Here is a 26,527-nt window from a genome sequence, read left to right on the forward strand (position 1 = left end):
TACTGAATCCTTACGTAAAAAAGCATGTTCAATATTGTTCCATCTTCAAGACATTAAAGAACTACATAAACTATCATATACTAATTAAATTCTTTACATATAAAGCAAGTTTCAACTAATTATAAGAGGCTAGATTCTAGATTGACACTTAGTAACGTCATGTTTTTCCACTGTTCCTTAAAAAAAATTTTATAGGAAAATGAAGCAGTGTAAAGCTTTTTCTTATTAACAGTAAGCTTAGCATTCAAGTACCAATTCAACAGAACAGTAAAGAAAGAATGAGTAAAAAAGAGGAAGTATGGTGGGAAAAAGCAAATCTTTGGAAGGGTAGAAGAATGGAACTCAAAACATGAGAGGTCAGGTAACACCATTGACATCTTTGTAAGATGAGGCAGATGTATTCCATCAGTAATTACAGCATTTGATAACCACTGCAGATGTACCTGGCTAGACAGTATTAGGAAAAACAACAGACTTTTGCTTGTATCATAATTTTAAGAGTCTGCTGGCTTCCACGGCATAGGAGAATCAACACTAAAAATAGAAACTCTTTCTCCCTTTTTTGCTACTGCTAGCACCCAAAACATGGCATTTATATGATCTTATCTTCCAACACTTAAAGGTTTTCCAAGAATGACCTCGTTAAATTATTTCAAAGTAATCTTCATGAAGACAGTTTTGCTATGTTGAATAAACCAACTTACCTTCCTTACCTGTCTGAGTTGCACTGAAGCTGCTGTGTAGAAGTCATACCTAGATTCAGAACAGGTCCAAAACCCAATTCCAATTGACTTCTAAATTACTTTAGAAAAGAATGAATTATGTAATCTCTCAGTACTAGTGTATCAATACTGGGAAATAATGACCTCAACAAATCTAAGAGGAAGACAGTTCATAACATATATTCCCTACAGTGCATCCATGTCAGGAAAAGGAAGAAAAAAGAGCCCCAAAAGCATTTCTAAAAGACACTATTTTGCTACTGTCACGGAAAGACACATAATATCCAAATTACAAAGGATGGAATGTGTGTGCAGAAGCTCTTATTGCAGAGAAAACCTCACCAAAGCTGGCTTCTTGTCCTATTCCAGAACAATACTTAAGATAACAAGATTTTGGTTTTGAGAGCTAAAATAAAACCCTCCTGTGTGTCTGGAAATAAAGCCAAAGAAAGCCAATTTCTTCCTTTTCTGAAGCTTAGAAAGCTAACGAGGAACAGTGCTGATAAAACAGCAAATACCTGCTCTGACAGCACTAACACAATCAATCCCCTGACAAGAAAGGCCACAGCAGGGAAAACCTGTGGGACCCTCCCACCACATTCCCATGGATTTGCTCATTCAGGTTTACAAACTCCTCCTGAGAATTCACACAGGTGAAATAAAATGTTGAAGGCAGGTATTTGTTCAGAACAGTTTTTTTATTTAGGACATAGACTGTGTCAGGTACAATTTTGTCAAAACACAGAATGCAATTATCAAATCTAATAAAAACCATAAAATCTTATTGAACAATCAACTCTGGAAGATTTTAACATTAACATTGCATAGCACAGTCAAGTCATAGGAAATAGCAGTTATTTTTGGGTCTGCAGTGATATATACGAAAAACATGAATAAGCAGCAATTTAGGTAAATGAGCTTGTTCCTTATTATTACCACAGTTAGAATCAAAGCTTATCAGCAAATAAGAATACAGATCACATTCTGTTATTACAAATACTGTCAAATATAAAATTCCTTAGCCATTAATTGAGGAAGAAGAGTGCTGTTAAAGGGATGAAACCTTTCTCAAAGATTTGAACTACAAGAAAGTATAAATCAGAACTAGTTGCGTATTGCTTATATAGAACCATACATCCCTGGTTCTCAGTAGAAACAACACTGAATAAAACACAACCTATATAAAACATTTTCCACTGTAACAGTGCATTAATGCTTTTTGGTGAGCTTTAACCAGAGTCATCCAAGGGATTATCACGATTGGTCTTTTCCATCACTGTAGCTTAGTTTTCTGTACACCCTAGGGAAAAAAATCCAAAACCTCTGTTTAGATGATGGAGTAAATTACACAAATTTGCTGAAACTTCAATGAACAGGATGAAATTGAAATAAATTGTCAAAGCAAGGTATCTGAACATCTTGACTGTGAACAGCAGCAGGGCTCCTTGTCTGCTTTCCTATGTGCTTTCAGATGGAGAGGAAGCTTTTCATGCTATGTCATTTTAATGCCTCAGTAGTGCTACTAGATCAATCCAAGTTATGTATATCCATTAAACTTTGAGATGCAATCTTGGAGTGCATTCACAACTAGTTAAAAGGTAAAGACAAGTGAGAACCCCTTGCATATTACTTAAGAAATTGCATAAATTTTCTCTCCTATTTTAAACTAATTTGGTTTACATGTGACAATTAAATATAACAGTAAAACTGTAGGACAGCATTCACACAGAGCTGAAGAAGAGTTCCTTAGATATGAACATTTCCTTTTTAGAAATCTCTTTCATAATCATCTTCTAGATAAGTCAATCTGGTTGGTTCCAGTTAGAAAGACATTATTCCTTTTCACAACCATTCATTACAAAATAGAGCATTTTTCCACGTGGCTTAGACATTAAACATCTGAGGGATCTGAAGCCATTAAAAAGCTTCACTGCTGGGAACCATAGAAAGCTAAAAATATCACACCACAGGGCCTCAGGAAGCTTTCCAGCTGACAGTCCATTTTGGCTACAAATCAGCAAACATGTATTTGTGTAAGTAAAGAAGAAAGAAATAGATTTCATTCCAGATGACTTGGAAGAAAACTCTGAAATCTTGACTTCTTATATGGATTAAAGAGAGAAAAACCATTTCCTTTAAAAAACAATAACAATGGCTGTTTTGTATGGGGAGACAGGATGACACAGTAAGGAAAAAAAAGGAAATCCAAGACCTGAGAAGAACTTTGCTCAGCTAAGTGGGCATACTCAAATCACAGAAACATCCTGCATACTCATCAGTTTGTCTCCAATTTTCCATTATATAAGAAATAATCCAAATATAATATTTATCAATATTTTATGTATTTGTAATGCAAGCCTCTAAATTTCAACTCCATCTTTGCTTAAACTGAAACTATTTCTTTACATCATTAAACTTCTTTTCTAGTTAAATTCTCCATACAAATAGTTTAGAAAATGCTTTCAGCCTTCCTTTGAATTTCTAATTCAAATATTGTCAGTTAATGTTGATATTACCCATATGATGAGCTCAATCATAGTGAAAATATTTCTTGAATGAGCTTGGGAAGCCAACAGTGTCTGGTGACAAATTACACTTACGGCAAAAAAGCACATCAAAAATGTTTTGGTAAATAAAATTAGGATTTTTTTAGAGAGCTTTTAAAGATTTTTAAATCCTTAGAATATTAAATGTTTGTAATTAACAATCCAAGAGATCTGAGGCTTGATAATCCCTTATAAATTACCTATTTTTTATGAAAACCAGACATTTGAAGCCAGTATTCAGGGAACAGAGACAAGTGTCCTGCTTCCAGAGATCTGAATACACAGCCAGTAGTGATAACAGCAGGAGGAGAGGATCCCTGACATGCCCCAAACAGAGGCACTGCTTGCTCACACAGAGCCAAAATGCAGGTAGTGATGTAGTGATGCCCAGCTGCATAGAGGCCAACTTCTGCAAGTCCTTTTAAATGGCTGCTTAAACACAGAGCCACACAGAGGCACGATCAAAACAATTCCATAGCATAACTAAAATAATAGCTGCCTTTATCATGAACGCCAGATAAGGATTACAGTAGGTATTCAGTCAGGTCATCTCACTGTCTTGTGCTCAGCAGCTCTCCTTGCTGGAGTCTGGCTAATCTGGAGCACAGACACTTGCCTCTCAGTGTTCAAGTCTGCAGGTGTGACTAGCCAGGGCTCTCCCACACCCATTTCCATTTGACAAATATGCACGTCACCTCCGTATCGTTATTAAGAGGAGTAAGAATTCATTTTGAAATCTCTTTAAAAAAGAGATTATTATTACCTTGGTTGACACTTCCTCACATTTCTGAAAGAGCAGCAATTCTCCATTGCCGAAGGCCAACCAGAGTGTGCACCTCCAGTCCCAGATTCTGGTGATTAGAAACAGTGAATGAAAAGGGCAAGAACAATGTTGAGTAGCATGAACATTACAGAATGTGGTTTATGTACCAGCATATTTAAACATTGGAAACACTTCAATGGGCAAATTTCCTTAGGAAAATACTCTTGCATGAATTAATAACGTGTCTGAAACGAACCTTTCAGGGAAGTGCCAGGAATACCAAGAAAACTTTCATCTGAAGAATCATGAGATCTAGAACCCTGAAAATAAAGCAGCAACATATAACATTCATTAAAAATATTCACAACTTACCTCAGAAGAAATGACCGAACTTGGAAATAAGTGTCTCATTTAAATCAACAAGTTTAATGATTCCTGTGAAACCCTATAAAGATTAATTTGTTTGTTTCATCTTGTCCATCTATAAAATTAATCATTTCAGGACAACACCATAACCAAGTCACTATTTGAGACCACTTCTTCCAGTGACATTTCCTATTAAAATGGAGTAAAAACTTTCATTTAGAACCATTTCAAATTTATTAAGTATAGGGAGCTTCATCACAGGGATCCAGGAGACCTGATATCCCCAAGTCCCCAGAGCTGTAAAAGCTGACTGACCGAGAAGCACCAGAAGTATGCTATCCCTACTTAAAACAGCTTGCAGCTCTAATCCATTATTAAGCCCTTTTCCAAATATCTAAAGGTGCACAATTTTTTTTCCTGCAAGGTCCTTAAATACCTGACAATGACAGTTGTGATCAGCAAAAGAGCTGGGGTTGCTACAGTTGCATTTGCTCAAGAAATCCATGCCGCCTGTCTGAAGATTACCCTTTTCACTGTGGAAAATATCCTGACATTTCCTTGAAGAAAAACTATGTTCTGGTGTAAGTTTCAGTCGCTTTACTGGTGAACAAGGAAGATAGTTTAGAAAATTTGATCTTTTAATTCTGGAAATTGCAGGATAAGCTCGGACAGGAGAATTAACAAGCGCATTTACAGTTTCAGGTATCTGCATTTCTTCATATTTCTTGAAATTTAAAGCTGCCTGAAGCCCAGATTTTGGAACAGACTCCCCACACAGTTTCTCGAAGAGTCTGTCGAATTCTATATCACACTGTTTAGCAGACCTCCCAGAATCACTTAGATTACTCTTCACTAATGTTCCTTTCTCTTCAAGGTTCTGCAAGTTTAAAAGTGGTCTTGTCAATGCCAAAGGTTTTTGGAATTCTTCCGAACGCACTTTGTAGTAGAGTTCCTCAAATGAATCTTCATATTTATTTGGCTTCCTTGAAGGACTCTGCTTCATAAACCAGGAGGAAAATGAGTCTTTGTGCTGGAAAGAAGTTTGCCTTTCAGAACTTATTTTTTGAGGATATACAAACACAGTATTTAATATTGATCTCGCAGGAGAACAATTTGTCATAGGGATAGAATTGTTTCTAATACCAGGGGAACTACAAGCAGATGAACACAACTCTGAGGTACCAACATAAGAGTCAGTTTTCTGAGTCTTACTCTCTTTTACAAGATGAGATGCTCTTGAATCTGAACTGGTAGTAGATGTTATAAAACTAGGTTCTGATAAATGTTTGTAAGTATGTTTTTCAATTTCTCTGTATTCTGAACTCTTTGGTGTGGCAGTAGTCTGTAATTTATCTTCAACTAGAAATGTCTCTCCTAATCTATCCATAACATCAGGAAAAGTAGTGTGTTTGCATTTTTCTAGGCTTTTTTCAGATGCCAAATGTTGTTCTAAACTTGAGTCAGAGTAGGGCATTTTGATTTCATTTGTATCAGTATAACCATAAGGCACCAGCCCAGATGAATTACTAATGGGATAACTGTCACAGCAGAATTCTCTGCTCTTCTTTCCAGAAGTTGGATTTTGGTTGTCTTCAATTCCATAGCTACACGTGCTGTGAAATGCTTCCTTTAGTTTACAGGGCTCAAACCCTCTAATTTTGTCTACAGTGACATTGAGCTTTGGTCTTCTAGAATACCTCTTTTTGAGCCGTAGGTGTCCAAACATGTACTTGAACACTATCCTCTGAGAATGCTTCTTCATGAGCTTTGTAAACATCTCTACCATTGCTGGATACAAGTCTGCAAGAGTTGTATTGCTCAAGGAGCATTCCCCATCTGCAGACTGGTATTCTCCAAGGATACTGTCATATGAAGTTGTTCTCAGTTCTGGACAAGGTTGATGCCAGGGTGAGGCTATTGTATTTGATGAAATGGGAACAACAGAATGCTGTAACTGTGGATATTTGGATGAAGAACACTCATTTGACAGCTCTAGCTTCTTTCTGCAGACAGGAGCTTGACAGCCTACTAGAAAAAAACAAAAAAACAAACACCAAACCAAAAACTACAATGAGTCAAAAACCAAAAACTACAATGAGTCAAAAACCAAAACAGAAGACAGAAAAAAATCCAAACATATTAAGGCACTTCCAATGGCATAATGTATGACTTAAAACCAACTGCATATGATTCAGATTACCTTACTGATTATTACAAAAGAAAAAAATGAATACACTTCCTAACCATAAGAATTCACATATTATAGAGGAAATAAATTAAATACACTGGAAAAAACACACTATTAAAAGTAGCATAATATACAGATATCCATTGCAGAAGATGAGTTCTTTGCCGTTTTTGTGACTCCTGGTCAGAAGTAACAGCCTTACCCAAAAGGTTTTGCTCCTTTTTTTCTGAATTAATTGAAAGCTTTGTATGTGACTAATAGAAGTGCAGCTTTTGCTTTCATAAACCACCATTATGAAATTAATGCTTTCTGTAGATGTTAAGCCTAAATTCTTTACACTAAAACACTTAGGCTTGCACTAAGTCTGAAAAGTTCTGAAGAAAATTCACTGGCAAAATACCACTTTGAATACCAGTTGCCAGCAGACCCAAAGCCATTGTATTACTTCCCTTGAATTTAAAATAAGCAGAACTAAAAACCACTGCTCAGTCAGCTAAATGCTGCCCAATTTTGCAACAATGCATATTTGTTCCTGAGGATACATAAGAAAAGCTGGATTTATATACGTAAATTATTTGCTTTGTTTTCCAAAGACATTTTACCATAAGCAAAATCATGTCTAAGTTTCCTTTGAAATCCAGGTGATTGAAGTTCTCAGCTAGATAAATAACACCTTTGTTTACAAGAACTGAAATCTTTTTTATAATGAATTTTAATGAAACCACTTTTTGTAACTAATATTTGACCAACAGACAAGACTAAGTTTTACCAAGCAGTTTTCGCCCGGGCGAAGTTGAATGATGACTTTTAGATGAAATTGGAGTTGTTACCTGGAAAACAAAAAAAAGAAAAACCAAACTAATGTTTGGAGTTTTGAGTGTGTTCAAAATATCATCAAAACCTTACTTGTGACTTCTTGCCTCTTGCTATTCTGGGTCATGTAGAGTCATGGTCCTTAAGGGCTCACCCAAGTTCAGACAAAGTGGAAAACATCAAGTCTAAGACTTCAGCAGGAAGTTTCAGGAGTTATTAGTTTATTCTTGGAAAGCTATTCATTATGTTTTCAACTTATACATTATGTGTCATGTATTAACCCCTATCAATTTGAGCTAGGAATTTATATTTTATAAGAATTTATCCACACATCTATAGCTACACACAGACCTGAATAATCTAGACATCTCAGGCATCTCCAGCAGAAAAGAGAAGCTGTACCTCTATCATGACACTGCACCTCTCATCTTCCTCACCCCCCAAAACAAAACAAAGCCAATCCTTTTTTCTCCCCCCCCACCAAGAAGCTCAGATGTAGACTTTTTGGAAAACAGACAGCTAAAAGATCAACCTGCACATCAAAGATCAAAGTATAAATGTAAAACAAAAGGGAAAACAAATTTGTAAAAGATTTGCTCTGTTTCTTACATACCAGAGCTGTAAAAACACCAAGATCCTACAATATCTACACAGACAATGGGAGAACCACAGAGAAGTTGCGTTAGAACTCATTTAACTGCTACCCAGTTAAAGAGTTTTTATTTTATTCAAATTAATAACTTAGGAAAAATATGTTACCGTTATCCATTTGGGAATATTTCTCCCATCACCTTGTACTATCACATCCACTGGAACTATTTCTTTCTTAAAGATTTGCCCATCATCTGCAATCAGATTCTAGAAGGAAAATAAAATTATTAAAACACAGAAATTATTGGCTCGGGCAACTCCAAACTGATTATTCTGATTTACTGCAAACTAGTATCCTTCAGATCAGGCTATGCAACCAGCATAAATTTATTTTTAATGTATACATCTCAGGCAACAATCCCCCGTCAAAAAAACCAAAAACCCCAAATCCCAAGAAGGAACTATATGTGAAGATATATAAAAAACAATAATTAACAAGTTTATTCAGGGAAGAGCACACACTGCCTTTAAAGATCCACTGATAAAAACAAACAAGCCAACAAACAAACCACTCAAATAAAGAAAAGAGAAAAAAAGGAAAATGGTTACAAAGCTCTGATAATTACAGCTGCAAATCTTGACATGTACTCTTACCATCCCATGACAACTCATATACAACTTAAAATCTACTCTGCAACGATCCTCAATGTGAATTCCAAGAGAATTTTGTAAGAAAAGGCAATTCATTAGTCAAAGTGTCCCTTTCTGAAGCTGATTGCATTGGCTGTTGTCAGAGGGAGGACACCAGCACTGTGTTAAACAAGTAAGGAGAGTAAATCCCAATTTTGGCAATGCTATTTGAGCAAGCAGAACACAGGATTAAAATGGCTGCACACACAAAGTGTGTTATATTTTCCCCAGCAATGTGAATACTCTGGCTAGTCCTGACCATAGTCTAGTTTGGGAAGCAACAGCAGAAGATTCCAGGCTGCTTTTGTTATAGCAGCCATTATTTCACATTTACCATTTGCTTTAAGTCATGTTACCTATTTATGCTAGACTCTCAGGTGAATGACCATAGTTCTTCTAAGTGTTTTCACCTTGTGATCCATCTGGTTCCTATTTTTCCTTACCTATAAAGGCCTTTCTCAGAGCTGCCTGCTGATGCAGTACAGTGCAGGGCTTTCCCTGGCCCACTGGTATTAGCAAGATAATAATATCACTTGTCATTGGTCTTTGTGTCACTATTTATTGAACCCCTCACTTGTTAAAAATGTACATTAAGATGCAGACTATATCAAGTCTTCTGCTGACTGTATCAACTCATCTAGCAAATGTAAACTAGTGAAATAGTTAATTCATTAATAGTTTCTATTGAATCATTACATTCTATCAGACACCCAGAATTTTTACCTGCAGGTGAATGCCTTCAAATTTTCTTCCTACTGAGACTACGTCATCACTTTCTTCATCTGCAATTTGAAGGTAAAGATCAAATAAAATACAGGTGAACTCAAAACAGAAATGTTTCTAAGCACACACTCTGGAAGTTATTGAGTACACTATTTCCATTCTAGAAAACAGTTTTCTACACTATAACTTTTAGCTGTATTACCTTTCCATTTCAATTCCAATTGAAAAGCATGGTTTGTTGGTTCATAAATGACTTCAGTAGAGCACAGAAGAGTAAAAAAAAGTTGTTTGCAATCAGTTCTTTAGGATTTATATTAAACATTACAAAGAGGAAAACACTTTTAATGTTCTTTCTTTTGTTGCTCTCTAAGATTCATTAATCATTAATGCAGAATCCCCACTACATTCCTAAATATCCCAACAAAGATAGTAAGGACTTTCTCTCACACTTCCTCTTAGTAGCTTCCTGTTGTCCAGACCACCTTAGAACTCACAAAGTGAGAAAGAGGGCACACTTGAGAATATGAAAAAACAAGTCTGAATCTTTTAACTCAGGTTGAGGCATTCTGTGGGTGCTTTTGTGAATGAAATGCAAGAAAATATTTGTTTCCTCGACGTAGCCAGACCTTCCAGTTCATCATTAGCTAAAATCAGTCATCCATGAGCATAAAATAGATGACAGCATTTTCAGCCCAGATTGCTGAATTTCCCTGAACTCACCAGAGGGAAGGAAAAAGGAGAGGAGAATAACCCTGGAACTTCTGAGTGAAAATAAACCTGGTTATGATACCTCATCATACTACTCTTAAACTGTCACTACTCTTTCTGCCATACAATCTCCCTCCAGTATAATTGGGCACACACCTGTCAGATTGCTTCCTAAATGTTCATCAGGATGAACAGACTGGATTGCTACAAAAATGGGCAGTTCTTGAGATAAAGGGAACTCCTGCGTCCAGGAGTGGCTGAATCCATCACAACTATTATAAACTATTTAAAAATAAGCTTATATCATAGAATGAGTTGATTTGTATACAAGTGGAAAATGCTTCTAAATGTGAATCCTTAAAAAAAACTAATTTCAGTAGATCTTCAAAGTGCTGTAATCACACTTCCAAATCACTGGACCTTCAGTAATTAGCAGAAGGCCATGGCACAGAATGGAGAAATAAAAGTATTCTCTCAAGGGAATTGGAAAGTGGTTTTAAAGACCAAAGGGCTATTCAGTAACACCTTTGCACCTCAAAGGGAGAACAGTGAGGAAAAAAACCCCAAAAAACTCCCACCTTTCTCTGTCAAAAATATGTTGTTTTTTACAGAAAACTATTTCAGAGGAGGTGCATCCAAAACACTATTATTCCCTAAGTTATAACTTACTGATTCCTTTCTCCAAATTAATTCAGTTTTCTGTGATAGCGGATACAAGTAATTGTTATATACAAGTTATTGTTGATGTACTCTGCTATGCTACTTCCTGAGAAAGCAAGAGGGTAGTCCTAATAACTTGCCCTATTAAGGACAGACTAATACTTGCACGCCCAGGTGAGAACTGTTCCACTTGACTTTTACCTGCTGTAGACAAGCTCTGCACACTTTCAACACAAAAACTGTGTATAACACCTGGAAGAAACTCTGCCTTCACTGAGAAGTGTGAAGTATACTGTACAAACACTAAAAATGGAAATCACTTGCCCAAAATTAAAATTTTAGCTAAAACAGCTGAAGAGAGATTATTTTCTTAAGTTAGTATGCCCTATTGGTAAACTTTTAAATATCAAAAAACCACCAAAACCCAACCAAGAAAATAAGCCCTGAAAAAACACACCAAAACAACCAAAAGCCAAAGCACCACACATCTTAAACACCTCAGTGCACTCCATCTTTTTGTGAGGAATCCAATCCCATCTCCCTAAGAATCTAACTCCTACATCTTACTGTATTTGGAGACAGCTGGAACTCACTGAGGTTTCTACAAATCCTCACCAGTCTCTTCACAGACCATTCGTAGGTGGAGGAGGAGGAGAAGGGGATAATCATTTTATTGTATGCTGCTATGAAAGAGCCAGAGTCTGAAGCACTGGACTCATTTATCCCACAAGTGCAAACGGCAAAGCAACTTACAGCAGCCAAGCTACAGGTGCCTCTGAAATATTTTTCCTAAGTTTCATCAAGCAGGTTGAAAAAATTGTTGTCCTTTCTAAATTGGCAAAAATTATTGTCTCATTGAAATGCTTATGTGAAATTATCCTCTCAAATTACAGTAGGAAACATTTCCCTCAACAGGGAAGTAATTGTCAGCCTTAAAGGCAGCTACTGAGATCAACAAGCTAATTTAATACCAGAGTACTTAAACCCCAAACTAACCAAATTCTACTGCAACTCCTCTTTCAGCCATTAACTACTGGCTACTGCCTAGCCATAGCTCAGTTTATGAAAATCAGTAGAAGTTTTCATTCACTCAAGAATCAAAAATGTCGAATAATACCCGTTATAAAAAAAAAAAAAAAAAAGTCAAAGTCAGTTTCCACTAATTAACAGAATCAAATAATTATTTGGGAATACAAGGTCAAAACCTTGCTAAAAATCTTCACGGCACTGAATTGCTGCAACTGACTGCAAACCTCTGTTTACCACTCCCCTAATATTCAGTGTATCTATGTTGACTCCTAATAAAACATCTACTGACACCTAGACCAAGGTTTTTTTTTAATTGTTCCTTCCTTTATTGGGAAAGAACTGTTGAACACATTCCACATTGACTCTCAATGTATCAGGGAACCAGGACTAAAATTTCAGTGAAGAATATAAAAACTGATTTCATAAAACTACCCATACCTCAGACTCTTGCAATTCCTATTCTCTACCTTCTGAAAGGGTACAGAACATGTATGCAAACTAAGTTTACTGTATTACAAAGTGATGAAAAAGCTATTTGCATCTTTCAAAGTAAAGTGAAATAAAGATTAGATAAGTAGTAAAAGAAAAAACCCACCTGTATTTGGTATTTCCATACCAGGGTTCTCAGAAGATTCCTTAAAAGCACATGAAAGGAATTTTAATAGCTGGTAGATTAAGCTATCTTAATTAGCCCATAGAATTTTTCTGCTTCCACTACTTCCTCAATTTTTTTTGGGGGGGTGGTGGTAGTGGTGAAACAAACACAGTTGTATTCCACAAATTCTGATCAACTCACACCACCTTTATTAACAAGTCTATACACAAACTTACTTTGAGTCAAAAGAAGTTATTCTAGACTACACAGATTTTACAAAGAATACGTTTTAAAGTTACACTCACATGTTGCCTAACTAAAAAGGTACTTGATGGTTAAAAGCCTATATCCAACTGCTGTCCCCATCCCCCTTCAAATAAACCTAATAATTCAGTAGAAATCCAGTATAGGTATCATGATACAGGACCACCTGCTCACAAATGATTTCTTAGCTTTTGACTCCATCAACACATTTTCCCAAAGAGGCTGACAGGATGGGGTTGGAAGGGACCTTAAAGATCATCTCGTACCAACCCCTCTGTGATGGCAGATTGCTCCAAGCCTCCCCAGCCTGGCCTGGAACACTCCATCTAAACAGATGGAATGCAGCACCCATACCTGGTGTACTGTTGGGTGCACATCTTCAACACCACTGCTCTGTTCCTCTGATATTTCTTAGCATGAAAGGGAGGGAAAAAAAAAAAGCTCTATTACTTTTATAATGCTTAGCCTCTCTTGTTACTTCTGTTTTCAATTTCTTTTACTTTTCCCTCCATTTATGTCCTATCACCAGTGGCTCTAGTAATTAGTTTCTTTTTCTGATTCACTCAGGCCAATCACACTATAATGAAACACAAACCAAAGTACTCCAGCACACTTTTTATCAGTGTTGAAGAGTGCAGAAAACCTGTTTTGTGTGCTTCCTGTTCAAGGCACCTGTGCATATCTTCTAACACCGTGTGCGCTATTTTTACAGTGGAGTGTGATCTCCTTGGTTGGCTCAAACCGCTTTCAAAATTGTCTCTTCAGCATTTGATTATTCCAAAACAAGTCTATTATTTTGAACTTTTTTGCATGAAATTGAAGACATTTTGCTTTAAGTTTTAGCCCAAATTTGTCAGACAGTCTTCTCAGTGGTCAACCCTACCTGCTATTGTCTGACAGTTAATTTAAGGATATTCCCTCTTCTGTTATTTACTTAAATAAAGCATAAACCAATAAAGTGAGGAGGAGAAATCCTGAAAAAATCCCCCATGATTGCCTCAAATTTGGACACAGACCACTGATAATTATTCTAAGCACAATTTTCCTACCAGTGGCTATAAAATCACTCTCTCAAAAAATTCAACAAGCATATACCTAGAAGGCTCTGGCTTAAGGTTGTAACCTTCTCTGGAAATTAATCTTCATGCCTTTGCAAAACACTACTGTATTACTTGTTCAAAAACAGCCTTTTAGAAGCTGAATTGTGCCTTTTCCAAAGATAGCTGGATTGGGAACAGAAGAAATTAGAAGAACAAAGTCGTCTCCAGTTGAAATCACTTACTGAGCATGATCTATGAAACACCACAGAGCATACTGTGTTTCCAAAAAAATTCTCACAGAAAAAAGCCATTTTAAGCAGGTAATATATATATGATAGAAATACCACTTCTCTGCGAGTCTGGAATTTAACATACCTGGTCCTCCCACATTGAGAGCTGCAATATATTTAAAAACTCGGAGCAAGGTATGGCTTTCTTAAACAGGATAAAATCTGTGAGATTCTATTTTCTATGGAATAAATATAAATACATGCATAAATACAAATCTATCCAAGCTTGTTTTTTTTATTATGAGAAAAGGGTTCACCCAAATTTAACAACTTGAACAGAAGTACTGATGATTTACTAGATGGTTTCTCACACAAAGCCCAGTCAGTAGCCTAAAGGGTTTAGCATGAACCTGAAACCTTCGTTTAAGTCAAGACTCTTGGCCTAAGATAATTTATAACAGGATTTTTTTTTAAACAAACAATACCTGTGATCCTTGGTCTTTGACTATTACGCTGCAATAGAATAAAAAAGAATAATCAAAGAAAAGCACAATAATTTTAACCATTTTCTTTATTTACTTTAGTATAGCCCACAGCTACAAAACCATGTGATTTGCTCAGGATTGCCCTGGCCTGACCAGAAAAGCCACAAGTGTCTGGTAAAACTTACCTGATAATTTACTCTTTCCCTTACTCTTGCTGCTAAAGTCACTGCAAGAACATACCTCGGCCCACATAAGAGGCTAAGACAGAGAATTTCCCTCACAGTCTTTTATGGATTTGGTCGGGAAACTTGTGCAGAAATGCTTTGTAGACTGTGCATGAGGTATTACCAGGAGTGGAAAGGAAACCCAAACTAGAGGCTCTTGGTGGTCTCCATTAAATGCACTCTTGTTCCCTCAGATTGAATTGCATTCCTCATGCCCTCACTCTGTGCTGTTCAGAACAGCTCTGGGTTAACTGCCAAGGCACACCATACAGGCCATGGGCTTACCTGACACACTGGCTGGTGACACTGCAAAGATTCTTTAATTAATCTGGCATTATTTCACAGGGAAGAAAAAAGGCAAGTAAAGATGAAACCAGAAGCCCCTGAGGAATCAAAGAGCTGATTACCTGAGCAAAGATAAATTGATTCAATGCTTTAACTGCACTGAAAACATTCTAATGAGTTCCAAAACTAGACATTCCTAACAGACACCAATTGAAAAAAAAAATTCTCCAGGTTTACTAGTGGTGCTAACCACTGATAAATGGTCATCTATTTTAGCCTAAAGCTTCAGAAAAATCTTAATCTATCCTAAAACTCTATTTCAAAGCAGATGTTAACCTCTTCAATACCTCTGAAAATATTATATGGCAAAGGTAAGATTGGAATATAATCATATCTACCTATACATCCATGAAGAAATATTGCTGCATTTTGGCTGCATGGTAGGACTGTATTATTAAATACCTTAAATATTTTCTTTTTCCATTTTCTAGCATCCTTCCGTGACACTTTCTCCCATTGTTTAGGTCCTAGAAAAAACAAAAATCAACAGTATTACCACATATTATAATACCACCTATACTGAATATCACTCTAACAAACATTTAGGAAGAACATATTCCAGAATAACATAGCATTAGCAAATCTGAGCTGTCCACCACATTTGCTGAAATAAAAATTTAAAGGAAAACATAAGGAGAATATGGTAATTCAAGATGTGAAGGCAGGCAAGACAAAAAAGATAATCACATGCTGAGTCTAACAAGACTGAGCTAAAATCCAAAGAGCATTACAGCCCCATATTCTACCAAGATGGGAAAAAAAGGTAAATTATTTTAGTTTCTAGATTTTAGTTGATGAAGGCAGACTCCATGGTATCTGAGGTTAGTTAAAGCCCTAGTTAAAGCTCTTCAGGACTGAGATCCATATTCATTCCATATTGAACAGATGCCACTAACCCAAAAGCATAACCAAACCTTTACAAATCCAAAGCTGTACAGCAACATCATCTATCAGAGTACTCTATGAATGTTGCCTCCCGCTCCCAATGGATAACAGATACGAGATGCAAGCCTGCCAGTCTGTAAAAACCTTTGGTGCACATCTGGTACATCCCCAATCTCTCCAGTAAGTTACAAAAACTGATGTGGCAATTCATGTATGTGGTACTTTTGATAGGGCTTGATTTTTGGTGAAGAGGGAGGCCAGTCACAGAAGTGATTTTCAAGGAAAAGCTGCTAAAAGCTTCTTTTGCTTCGGAAGCTCCTTTACTTCCTTACAGTCTATTCCATTTTCAATTTTCTTCCTTCATGTCATCCAAAAATTACCTATTTTTTATCCTGAACTTTGCTAATAACCCTTGTCTTGTCTAAAATGAGGCATGTAATAGACTAAACATGCACATAGGAGTAAACTCTTGGTAGTATACTAGAGTCTGTAATGCATATTAAATGTCTCTATGCAGATAGTTACTATATGTATTATATTAATTAGTTGTGTTGTATTGACATTTTAATAGTATGGTAAATGTAGCTTTGTAGTTAAAGTGAAGGTTTAGTAGTTACAATAGAAACTATGTTTGTGGGGTTTTTTTAAAGGAATGAGGTACTTGCTTTGAGATAACAGTCACACAGCATGTAAATCTTCCAAAGAAGAATTTATGGTTTTCTTATCAGAAGCTAATTTCTTCAGGCCTTGCTCAGACTCCAAGATACCATGGGGATTAAAAGAAGCAGTTGAAATATAGCAGAGTTTCTTATTTTAAATAGAATGTAAGCATAACTATCAAACATATATGAATATGCAACAGTATATTGTTTTAAAGGTTATTCCTTTGTTCACAAGGCATGCTTTTTGTGGTTTAAGGGCTTGAGAGTATCCAGACATCCACAAGTCTTTGCTTTTTATTGTCTTGTAATTGTCCTAACTCTAAATTTTTATTACTCTATTTGTATTACTATTTTTATAACCATTTTATTATTATTAAACTTTTAAAAACCAAGTGTTTGGCGTTTTTCACTATGTCATCCAAAAATTGCCCATTTTTTATCCTGAACTTTGCTAATAACCATTTTCTTGTCTAAAATGGGGCATGCAATAGATTAAACAAACATGCACATAGGAGTAAACTCTTGGTATTACTAAAGTCTTCGTATGAAATGTCATATGTTAGTGAACAAAATTCAGTATCTGTCGCACTTAAATATTCTGTAGCTGCCAACACATGTATGCTTTACTAAGACCACACCTACACTATGCAAATATTGTAGCTTTAAGGAGATCTTACCGTCAGGTGTATCGTAAGTGAGAGTGTCCATGGAAACAAGTATGTCATCTTCAAAAGGATGATTGTACTAAAAGAAAAGTAGCATTAAATATTAGAACAAATGACCAAAGTAATGTCTTTAATGTCTGTTTTATGTCTTGTTTTTAGGACAATTTTTTTGCTTTATGCTAAATATGAAGTTATCAGTATGTTGTTTTATTGGCTAAAGCTAGAAATCAGCAATCTGGAAATATTAACTCCTACAGGAAACCGATGTATTTTAAGCGTGTGTGCAAGCAATTCAACCTAAGGCATAAGCCAGGGCTCCAAAGGGTTTTAAAATGCAGTTAAGTCGCTGAGAATTTCACTCAAACGCCTGCTGTAGAAACTAATAGCAGCCGCCAGCTAAAACTAGCACGTCATGACATGTTAAAAAAAAAAAAAAAAAAAAAAAAAAAAAGAACAAAAAGCCGAGAAAATCCTTCTAGAGCCCGATTTAACCTGGCGGCGGCACAAGACATTTCCCGAAGGGGAAAGCCGCATCCCGGGATAAACGCGTGTGCCTGCGCTGGGAGAGGAACACAGAACGACTCACAAGGGATTCACGGAGCGAGTACCCCACTTTTTTTGTTGCTTTTGTTTTTTGTCGTTGAAAACCCCCTGTCTTAGGCAAGCTAATGGGGGTTAAGGACACTATGAGGGCACCGAGTCGCGTACCCAGCACGGTCAGTGCCGGCTGTCCGTCCTGCTGCATCCCGGGCGCTGGCGCTTGCCGGCCCGCTCCTGCCAAGGCACGGCGCAGCACGGACCGGCTGCCCCCAGGCAGCGCTTCCCGTAGCTCACCTCCTCCAGGATGCGGCTCATGGTAGCCATGAAGCGGGCCTCGTTGCGCCGCAGCCCGCCCTGCATCGCGTCGCTGTCCATGCCGGGGCACGGCTCCGGCCGCCCCCACACGCCGCGGCCGGCCGCTCCCGCCCCGATTCAAACCGCGCGCGCTGCCCCTCCGCCGCCGCCGATTGGCTGTTGCGCCGATCCGGTCTGGCGTGTAACCAATGGGATCCCGCGGTGGGCAGGGTTTGTATTCTGATTGGTTGCTGGCGCTGCTGAATGCCCGATCACTCCGCTGCCGAGTCCTGGATTCGGGTGCTGTCAACATCGGCTGGCCGCGCTCTCCCATTGGCTGCAGGGCCGGCGGCAGCGGCTGGCTCCGGTCTCCCATTGGTTGCGGGGCCGGCGGGCGGGCTCCCATTGGCTGCGGCGCACGGCGCTGGCTGGGCGCGCGGCCTGTGTGGCAATGGCGGAGAAGGAGGCGCGGGCCGGGCCGCGCAGCTCCTGCAGAGATTTACAGAGCCTGGTGCCTCCGTGGGGTTCGGCACGGGCGGCCGGACGGGTCGGGGCTGCGGGATTTGGCCTTCGGTGCCCGGCGGTCACGCCCTCCCCAGTTACTCTCCAGTTACTCCCTGAAGCTGCAGGCCTGTGGGGAATAGTGGAACTGGCAAAGCCAAAGCTTTACCTGCCCCTTGGCACTGCTGTCTGTGGATACCGTTCCGTTCCTTCCCAATGTTCTTCAAGTAACCATTGGTTTTCTATAAGTAAAGATTTTTTTAAAAAGTAAAATACCATCAGCACATCAAAGTCCCTGGAACCTCCCATTAGAAAAGCATTTGCTATCTTGGCAATGTATAGATGCATTTTTTGAAATCCCTTATTTTTAAAATCTGTATTTACTTGCTTATTATTCAGTTGTATTAATTTTTATTTTTTAAACGGTAGGACTTCAGATAAACACATCTTTGGTCCACATTTAAGCATTCTTACTAGTATGATAGTGAAGTTTTTGCAGAGGACAAGATCTGCCCTAAGGCCTTACCCTGTTTCTGGCAGGTCTTACCCTTTTTCTGGTTCTTCATTGTAAAAATGTATATTTTATGATTGGCTTTTTATAAATGTTACAATGAATGTTATATGTGTAATGTTAGAAAGTTATCTTGTATTAATTAAGTAGTGTGTTAAATGTAGTTTTGGGTTACAACATAATGTTAAAATAGAAACTCTGTGATATAGGATTTGTTACAAGCTCAGTTAGGAAGATGAGATAATCAAGAAACTTCACACAGATGTCAGCGAAGGTGGCCCATAAAAAGTTACAGCCTCCTTATCAGGAAAGACAAACATTCTTCCACCTTCTCTCTGTCTTTTTGGAACCACCAAGATTAAGGAGAAGAAGTTGACAAGAACCAGAAAAGTTCATAATTTGCAAGGAGTTTATGCATCATGTATGAGACATATGAATATGCAACAGGCTATTGCTTTTAAGGTTATTCCTTTGTTCACAAGGGATGCTTTTTGTGACTTAGTGTCCAAGAGCATCTAGACATCTGTAATTCTTTACCTTTTATTGTCTTGTAATTGTCCTAACTCTAAACTTTATTGCTCTAATTGTATTACTATTTTTATAACCATTTTATTATTATTAAACTTTTAAAATTTTAAAAAACGAGTGATTGGCGTTTTTCACATTCATTAAGGCCTTACCATTTTTGGGGTATGATTTTTTTGCCAGCACTGCATGAAATACTGCTCTCATTGCTTAAATCACGTGTGTGTGCTGAGCAAGCCAGCTAAAAGAGTACTGAAGTGTTGATTTCAGCTTGCAGGAAAAGATGAATGTGGTAATTCCAAGGTGACACAACAGGTTCCACCCCTACATTTGTCACTGTATTTCCATCAGGATGACTGCAGGACAAATCATCTTTAAAAAAACAGAATCTCACTGAGATTCTCTGTTCTTTATTTTCTTGATACACACCCAGAAGTAGGTCTGAAGAAACTCTCAATACTTTGTCTTTACATTCACTTTGGATGGAAGCCATGCTTTGAATATATCAAAGCGTATATTAAATTCCTAAGATTTAAAAAAAAGGGGGAAAAAAGTGTAACTATCAAAAATAAATTTGAATCTCTGTATCGCAGATTGACAAAATTGATGAGCACTCATTAGTTTGAAGCAAGTGCCTATAATCTTTTCTTTCCCATTGGTAAAATATACTACTAATTTCATTCCCTTGAATAGATGAAATATAATTTCTGTGATACTTCCAACATGGTCAAATATCAGGATAGTTTTGCATAGTAGTAGGAATTTTATTAGTAGACAAGTAAATCTATACATACTCAGGGCCAGCTTCACATGGTGTGCAGAGAATGAGACCTGGAGCCCCACATTTAGAAAAGGAAAAAAGGAAATAACAGGTTAACTAACTATTCAATACTTCTAACTTTCAAAGAGCTAATCATATGGAAAAAAAGGCATCATTATGTCACTTGTGTCGAAAAAAGAAGAATCAGAATATCTCTGTTTTTTCACCAGCAGGTTTAGGGTCGTCATGGCCTTCATGGTGTTATTCTGTGGTCCCCTCGCAGTGCTTTGATAACTTAAGGTTGAAATACAGTGCACACAGAGGATGAGATTAATTACTTTCCTCTGACATTTCCTAGCTTAGGACTCACTCACTTCACAGCCTAAATAATAGAAGTAGCCCCTGACTTATTTTGTATGTGAGGTAATCATCAGCCTAGGAAAACAAGGGTATGATCCAGTTATTTCAGTTTTATCCAGAAGTTACTTTTGTCTGTTTTGAATTCATGGTACACTTCTATAGAGTGACAGGAGCTCTCAAGTGCAAAAGATTTCTTCTACCACCCCAATACAAGAAAATGAGTTTGACATTCAGAAGCTGTGCATGGAAACTGTCCTAAACCAGCAGTAACTGGTATATTTGATAAGGTGTAACAAAAAAATTTTAAACTGAGTGACCTTAAGAACCACAAAGTCAACAAAGATTCGCTAATGCTTGGGTGAATTTATGTCGACTGCAAAGCAAGATTGTGGATCAAACTGTTGACAAACTAAAGACAGTGGCACAATGTTCAGTGTTTACATAGTAATAAGTAAACAGTGAACACTGTGCCATTTTTTGCTAGAAAAAAGAATGTATTAATATGATACAGAAGCAGACGTTTCAAGAAGAAAACTTCTTTGGTGCCTGTGTAACTCCAGAAGCTCATCCTCTGTTCTGTCCAAGCTCTACATCTGCCTTTCTATTAAGTAGGTCTGTGCAGAAATGTATGACAGAAGATTTAACTTCAAGTATCCTTTGATTAGTTTGATGTGTAGAAGAATAATTTCTGGCTCTGAGTTGAGTGTGTCATTGTTTACCCAATGGTTTGCTGCTATGTGTTATTGTTTTATTCACTGTGTTTATTCATATTTGGAGAGGCCCGTGTCCTCCCCAGCTCATCATTTAGTCTGGCCCCAAGCTGTATTTTATCCCTTTAATCCATTTATCACTTTTTAAAAAAACATTAATCAAAACATCTGCACTAAGTGATCATTTTTTACTATTCTGCTCTGAACTCTTTCCAGTCAGTCAGTATCCTTGACTGCTTAGGCATCTGGAACAATAAATAATTTTCTGAAAGCAACCTCTGAAGAGCCATATAAAAGGCAATTTACACATCTATTTTCTATAAATGTTGCTCTTCAGATACAGCCAAAATATCACATTGACTATTGAAATGACAAACTCCTCTCTCTTCAGTATCTTTCTTTGGGATTGCATGCTGCTCTCCCTCTTTGTACAAGGGAGTATGAAAGTATAAAATAACTGCTCAGCTTGTGTCAAGCCAGTGAATATAATTAAAAATTCAGAGACTGTAAAAAAAAACCCTGAGGAGAGTGGAGGGAGGAGTAGTTGTGGGCAAGTGTCATCCCAGGAAAACTCCATAGTAAAAGAGTCAGCCCAGGTTCTGCAGCAGGCACTTTGCATCATTCCTGCTGCAAAGGAGCCTTGCCTTCCCTGCTCTCTGAGAGGTGGGAGGGAAAGTGCTATTTTACTCCTTCTTACTTACAACTCCACCCAAAGTCATAAATTAGTTTCTTCACATAAGGCAGTCCTTGCATGAGTGTCTGTTGCACAGACAAATGTTTCCAAACCTTATCATAATTAAACACACCCAGGAACTCCATAACTCTGCTTATATAAAGCATAAAAGAAAACAAAAAAACAACCACACTTAGCCATCAGGAAGGCATCAAAAATCATTTTGTCAAGTCAAAAATGTCACTGAGCTTCCAAACGCAGTCCTGGGATGAATAACATTATTTCTATAATTTCCCTATTTCTGAAAATTGTGTTCATCTTGCTGGAAGCACATTTGGAGCAGGCTCTAAGGCTGCACTCACTGGATCCCTTGTTTTCTGAAGGCTTTGTACTGCTCCCAGTTGTCAAGAGCATGTGTAATTTTATTTGGGAGTAATTTTATTAGTTCCAGTCTAACCATTCCTCTGCCAGAATGGGACTTCATTATTTTCATTTTTTTGGTTCTGATCTACTGGATCTGTCCAGGTTGAAGCTAACTCTTCCTAGCAGCCCTTTGGTGCTAAATTTTGGGTTTGTGGCTAAAGAAGGTGATGCTGGTAAGACAATAATTGTGTGGCAGTGATTGCAAACACAAGGCTTTTGCTTTTTTCCCCAGTGTGCTGCTCCTCCCCCACTCCAGTGAGTATGAGTAGGCTGGACCTGTGCAAGAAGTTAGGAGGAGACTAAATAAGACATCTGAACCTGAATTGAGCAAAGGGATGTTCCATGTTGTACAACCTTATGCTCAGCAATAAAACCTGGGGTAGAGGAAGAAGATTAGAGGTTTTTTTCTTTCTGGCCATTACTTGAAGATTTCTCTTATGGGAAATAGTGAGTCATTGTTTTTCCATCACTTAGTTCTCATAGGATTGGTTTCCCCTTTCTGTCACTTACTTAAGTGTCTTTATCTTGACTCCTCAGTTTTCTTCCATTTTCTCTTCCTGTTCTCTCCGCTGTCCTGGAGTGCATGTGGATGCTTGGCTGCTGGCAGGACTCAAGCTACAGCAGGTTATTTTTGCTGTATAACCTGGTTATTTCTGAAGCCTTCCGATCCCTGAAATATGTCTGACTGCCAGGTCATTTACAAAGACAGGTCCCAAGCTCAGCCACTCAGTCTGCGGACAGAGGAATAATCAATTACTAGGACAACAATCACCAAGAAATGGTCAATCTTTTTTCTATCTCATATGGGAATACAGAAGTGAGAAAAACCCTAATTTTTAAGCATTTAGGACTCAGGGTACAAAGCTCAGAAATCTGATCTAATAGAATTTTATTGCCGTTGAAGCAAAGGATGATGATCCCCTTGAAAAGGAATGGGCAGTTCTTGTCCCTTTTACTACTTACCACTGTTCTCAGTTTCCAGCATCTCTTGAAACTGTTTGGATTGACTTTTGCTCCAAACTCTTCACTCTCTCTGGCATTTTGTAGAAGTAACTCTCTAGGTCCTGCTTGGGTTGGCAAAGAACTGAGTGTCACCAATGTGCTGAACAAATGCCACAACTCCACAGTCACATCATGCCTCTCTTGCATAGGTATCAAACTGCTTCCGAAAACATGGCAAGAATTATTAACCTTGCCTTGATAGACAGAAAACCCAAGGCCTTGCATTAAATGATTTGCCCAGGGTTGTGCACATGCTGTTGGCACATTGGTGAACAGGCTGTAAGCACACCCTAAATTCTTGTTTAGCATCCTCCTCCTTCTTGACAGTATTAACATCTAACTAACTAACCATAGCAAATTCCCCTGGGTGCTCCCACACACTTCAGTATGGAAGTCTCAGGATCTCCCCCCTGGATGCTGACCCTCCTGAGGCATGCAGGGCTGCTTGTTGTGTTCCTTTCAATCCGCCTTTGAAGGAAAGGAAGCAACCCTGCCTGTGACCCCATTCGTTCCTGCCAGTTTGCACAAATGGATGATTGCAGTCAGGTACATTGGAGGTGATATAGAAGCACATTCATCTGTAACAGAGACCACGAAAAGATGTGCTGTAATCATCACTGCTACCTAACCTCTGTCCTGCATGAGCCGATTAAATTGTTTTAAAATGTTTGAACACGGTACTCATTGTGATCAATGTCATTCTGTTGATCAGATCAGTGGGAATGAAGAATAAAACCCCATTTACTGAACAACAAATATTGGCTGTGTTTCTGGAACAGGCCAAGGGCTTATTGAAAAGAATATTGATTGAGCCAAGAAAACACTGAGCAGTTATAAAAGTTTAATCATATTCTCATTCAAGCCTGCCTTCAGTGCCAGGAATTAAAATTCTCCCATCTCCTGAGGATGGAAGATACATTTCCATAATGTTCTGTAAGCTTCCAATGCTTAGCATCTGTACTGAATGGTGGAATTATTCCTTGCAAGTGATTTAGCTGAGATTTATACACAGTGCATTCTGCACCAAGTGTACAAATTACGCACAAACAAGCTGTGATTTCATGAATGTTTCTCATTTGCAATTGTTTAACAAAAGGCTGGGCAAGCCAGTGTTGGCCCACAAGGTTGGCTAGCACTTGAAGTGGTCAGAATAAATATTTGGTCTTCGTGATTGAACAACATATGCCTGGTCCCTCAAATCAGATGAAACTCAAATGATTCCTCAGCTAGAAAAGATTTGTTTCATTACAAGGATGTGTCTATGACTTAATTAGAAAACTGCTCATAAGCATTCACGTTTGGCTGAGAACTACTGAGTGCAGGGAATGAAAGGCCCTGTTCAGAATGGCAAACATGTCTGGTTATATAGGATCCATGGGGTTAAAGAGCAGAAGAACTCTTTGCCAGGAGAAAACAGGAAATTGTTTTTCTGGACTCTGGTTGTGAAGACTTAAACTTTTCTAAGCTAAGCTCACTGTTGTGGAGAACAAAACCATCATAGAGCTATGTCTGAGCTACTATTTCCCTTCCCGTTTCAATCCTCTGCTTCTCTAACATCTGTGGCAATCTTTATGGAAGTCAAGTGTTGCTGGGTCTGTCCTGAAAAGGGAGATGTGAATGTAGCCAGGGCAGAGTATTTCAGTGGCTTCTAAATAACTGAGACTGCAGCATTAGCAAGGGTGGTAGGGTTACACAGGGCACGGGCACCTTCTATGCACACCAGGAAATCCTCAAACGTGCTGCTGTGTTCTCAGGTATTTTTGTATAGCAGGTACCTGGCTAAGTCAGAGTTATGTGGTATGTACACCTATGTATTGTAAAATTGACTTATTTGCTACCCAAAAAAGGGTGTGCTGTGAATCCTTCCCCTTTTGCAAAGCTTGTAGGAATTTATGGCTACAGGGTCAGTGGGTGGCATAGCTTTACAGATGTATCCTGATGGTCTCTGACTCCTGATGACTGTGAACTGCAAATGAGGAGCTAAACCTGTCTGGGCTCATAGGCTTCAAGTTTCTTTGTCTGGCCTGTCACTTCTGAGATGCAAAGGACAGTTGCATTTGTACCTGGAGTTCTGAATTTATGCCCTTCCTCTTTCTGCCCCCACCCTTCAGTTCTCTTTTGTGAGATCTCTTCAGGGAAGTGGAATGAAATTTCATACATGAAGAATACTTTAAAATTAAGACAGTGTCTGTGTGAAGGTGGCTAAAAAATTAGAGTGAAAAAAAAAAAAACAAAAGGGATAAAAGACCTAGCAGCAAATGCTAGATAGAAAATAAAAACGTGTGATGCATTGGTGGGGGTGGCTGGGGTGCAGGTAGATAGAATTAGGAGCAAGGTAAAAAGGAACAGGGAAAGCCTTGAAAATCTTGAATCATCAACAGATGCACACAGTGTGGATGCATGTAGGCTCTTTTCTCAAGACAAGAAGGAACAGCATCTTCCTACTTGAGAAAATACCAATAAGCAACACAAAACCAGCAAGAAATATCAACTAATTCTTCTTGTGATTTATCTGGGAAGGAAACAGTCAAAGTAGCAAGTCCAGAGCACAGGGCCCTGCAGAGCTGTGGTGTCCTGAGGCACCTTGCCTACATTCACTCATCCAATCCTGCATCTCACACTCCTGGATTCCTGGTACAGTGCCCCTGTCAGAATCTGCGGTATTGATGATTCTGAGATTGTAGAAAGTCTCTGTCTGTCAGCCCCCTGCCAAAGCAGAAGCCATAATTGGTCTGTGCTGGTTTCCAGGTTGTTTATTCTGTTGATCTCTCACATGTTCTGCTGCCCTGCCCAGCTCTGTCCTGCAGGGCAGCGTGTGGGGCTCTGCCCTCAGTGGGATGTGACAAACATTCAATACCAGAAACTCCCTGGGCTGCATTTACAATAACGTGCCAATATCTGTCACCTACATTGGACAGTGTGTCCCCAGCCTGAACCAACAGAAAAATGCCAACACCACAGTGAGACATGGAGGGTGTGAAGAAGGAGAAAAAGGACAAGACACACCCAATTTCCTCCAGCTTGTCCCCTTTGG

General features: G+C 38.4%; 1 protein-coding gene across 2 annotated transcripts; it reads right to left on the reverse strand.

Annotated features, from left to right (window-relative positions):
- Positions 1-1,401: 1,401 nt before the first annotated feature.
- On the reverse strand, positions 1,402-18,163 carry HJURP (Holliday junction recognition protein). Of its 2 annotated transcripts, none has more exons than XM_077790523.2 (13): positions 18,029-18,163; positions 17,207-17,273; positions 15,385-15,449; positions 14,414-14,441; positions 13,013-13,068; positions 12,395-12,434; positions 9,403-9,461; positions 8,158-8,256; positions 7,355-7,415; positions 4,834-6,422; positions 4,288-4,351; positions 4,032-4,119; positions 1,402-2,022 (listed from the first exon to the last, which is right to left on the reverse strand). In XM_077790523.2, the coding sequence occupies exons 1-13, from the start codon at positions 18,107-18,109 to the stop codon at positions 1,977-1,979; spliced, it is 2,343 nt and encodes a 780-aa protein (XP_077646649.2). In that variant the 5' UTR covers positions 18,110-18,163; the 3' UTR covers positions 1,402-1,976. The 2 variants fall into 2 exon arrangements, with proteins under 2 accessions (XP_077646649.2, XP_085433179.1); XM_085577053.1 differs by having other exon boundaries at positions 4,834-6,425.
- Positions 18,164-26,527: the final 8,364 nt, after the last annotated feature.

This window comes from Lonchura striata, chromosome 1 (genome assembly GCF_050655825.1).
Source record: "Lonchura striata isolate lonStrDom1 chromosome 1, ASM5065582v1, whole genome shotgun sequence".
Lineage (NCBI taxonomy): Eukaryota > Metazoa > Chordata > Aves > Passeriformes > Estrildidae > Lonchura > Lonchura striata.

Bases quoted from the DNA above. Each gene is read 5' to 3' on its own strand.
- HJURP (XM_085577053.1), bottom strand. From the start codon at position 18,109: ATGGACAGCGACGCGATGCAGGGCGGGCTGCGGCGCAACGAGGCCCGC. The intron at 6,426-7,354 runs GTAAAACTTAGT...GTTTTTTTCTAG, and splicing joins GCCCGGGCGAAAACTGCTTG to TAGGCTGTCAAGCTCCTGTC. The intron at 2,023-4,031 runs GTAATAATAATC...TTTTTTCCCTAG, and splicing joins GTGAGGAAGTGTCAACCAAG to GGTGTACAGAAAACTAAGCT.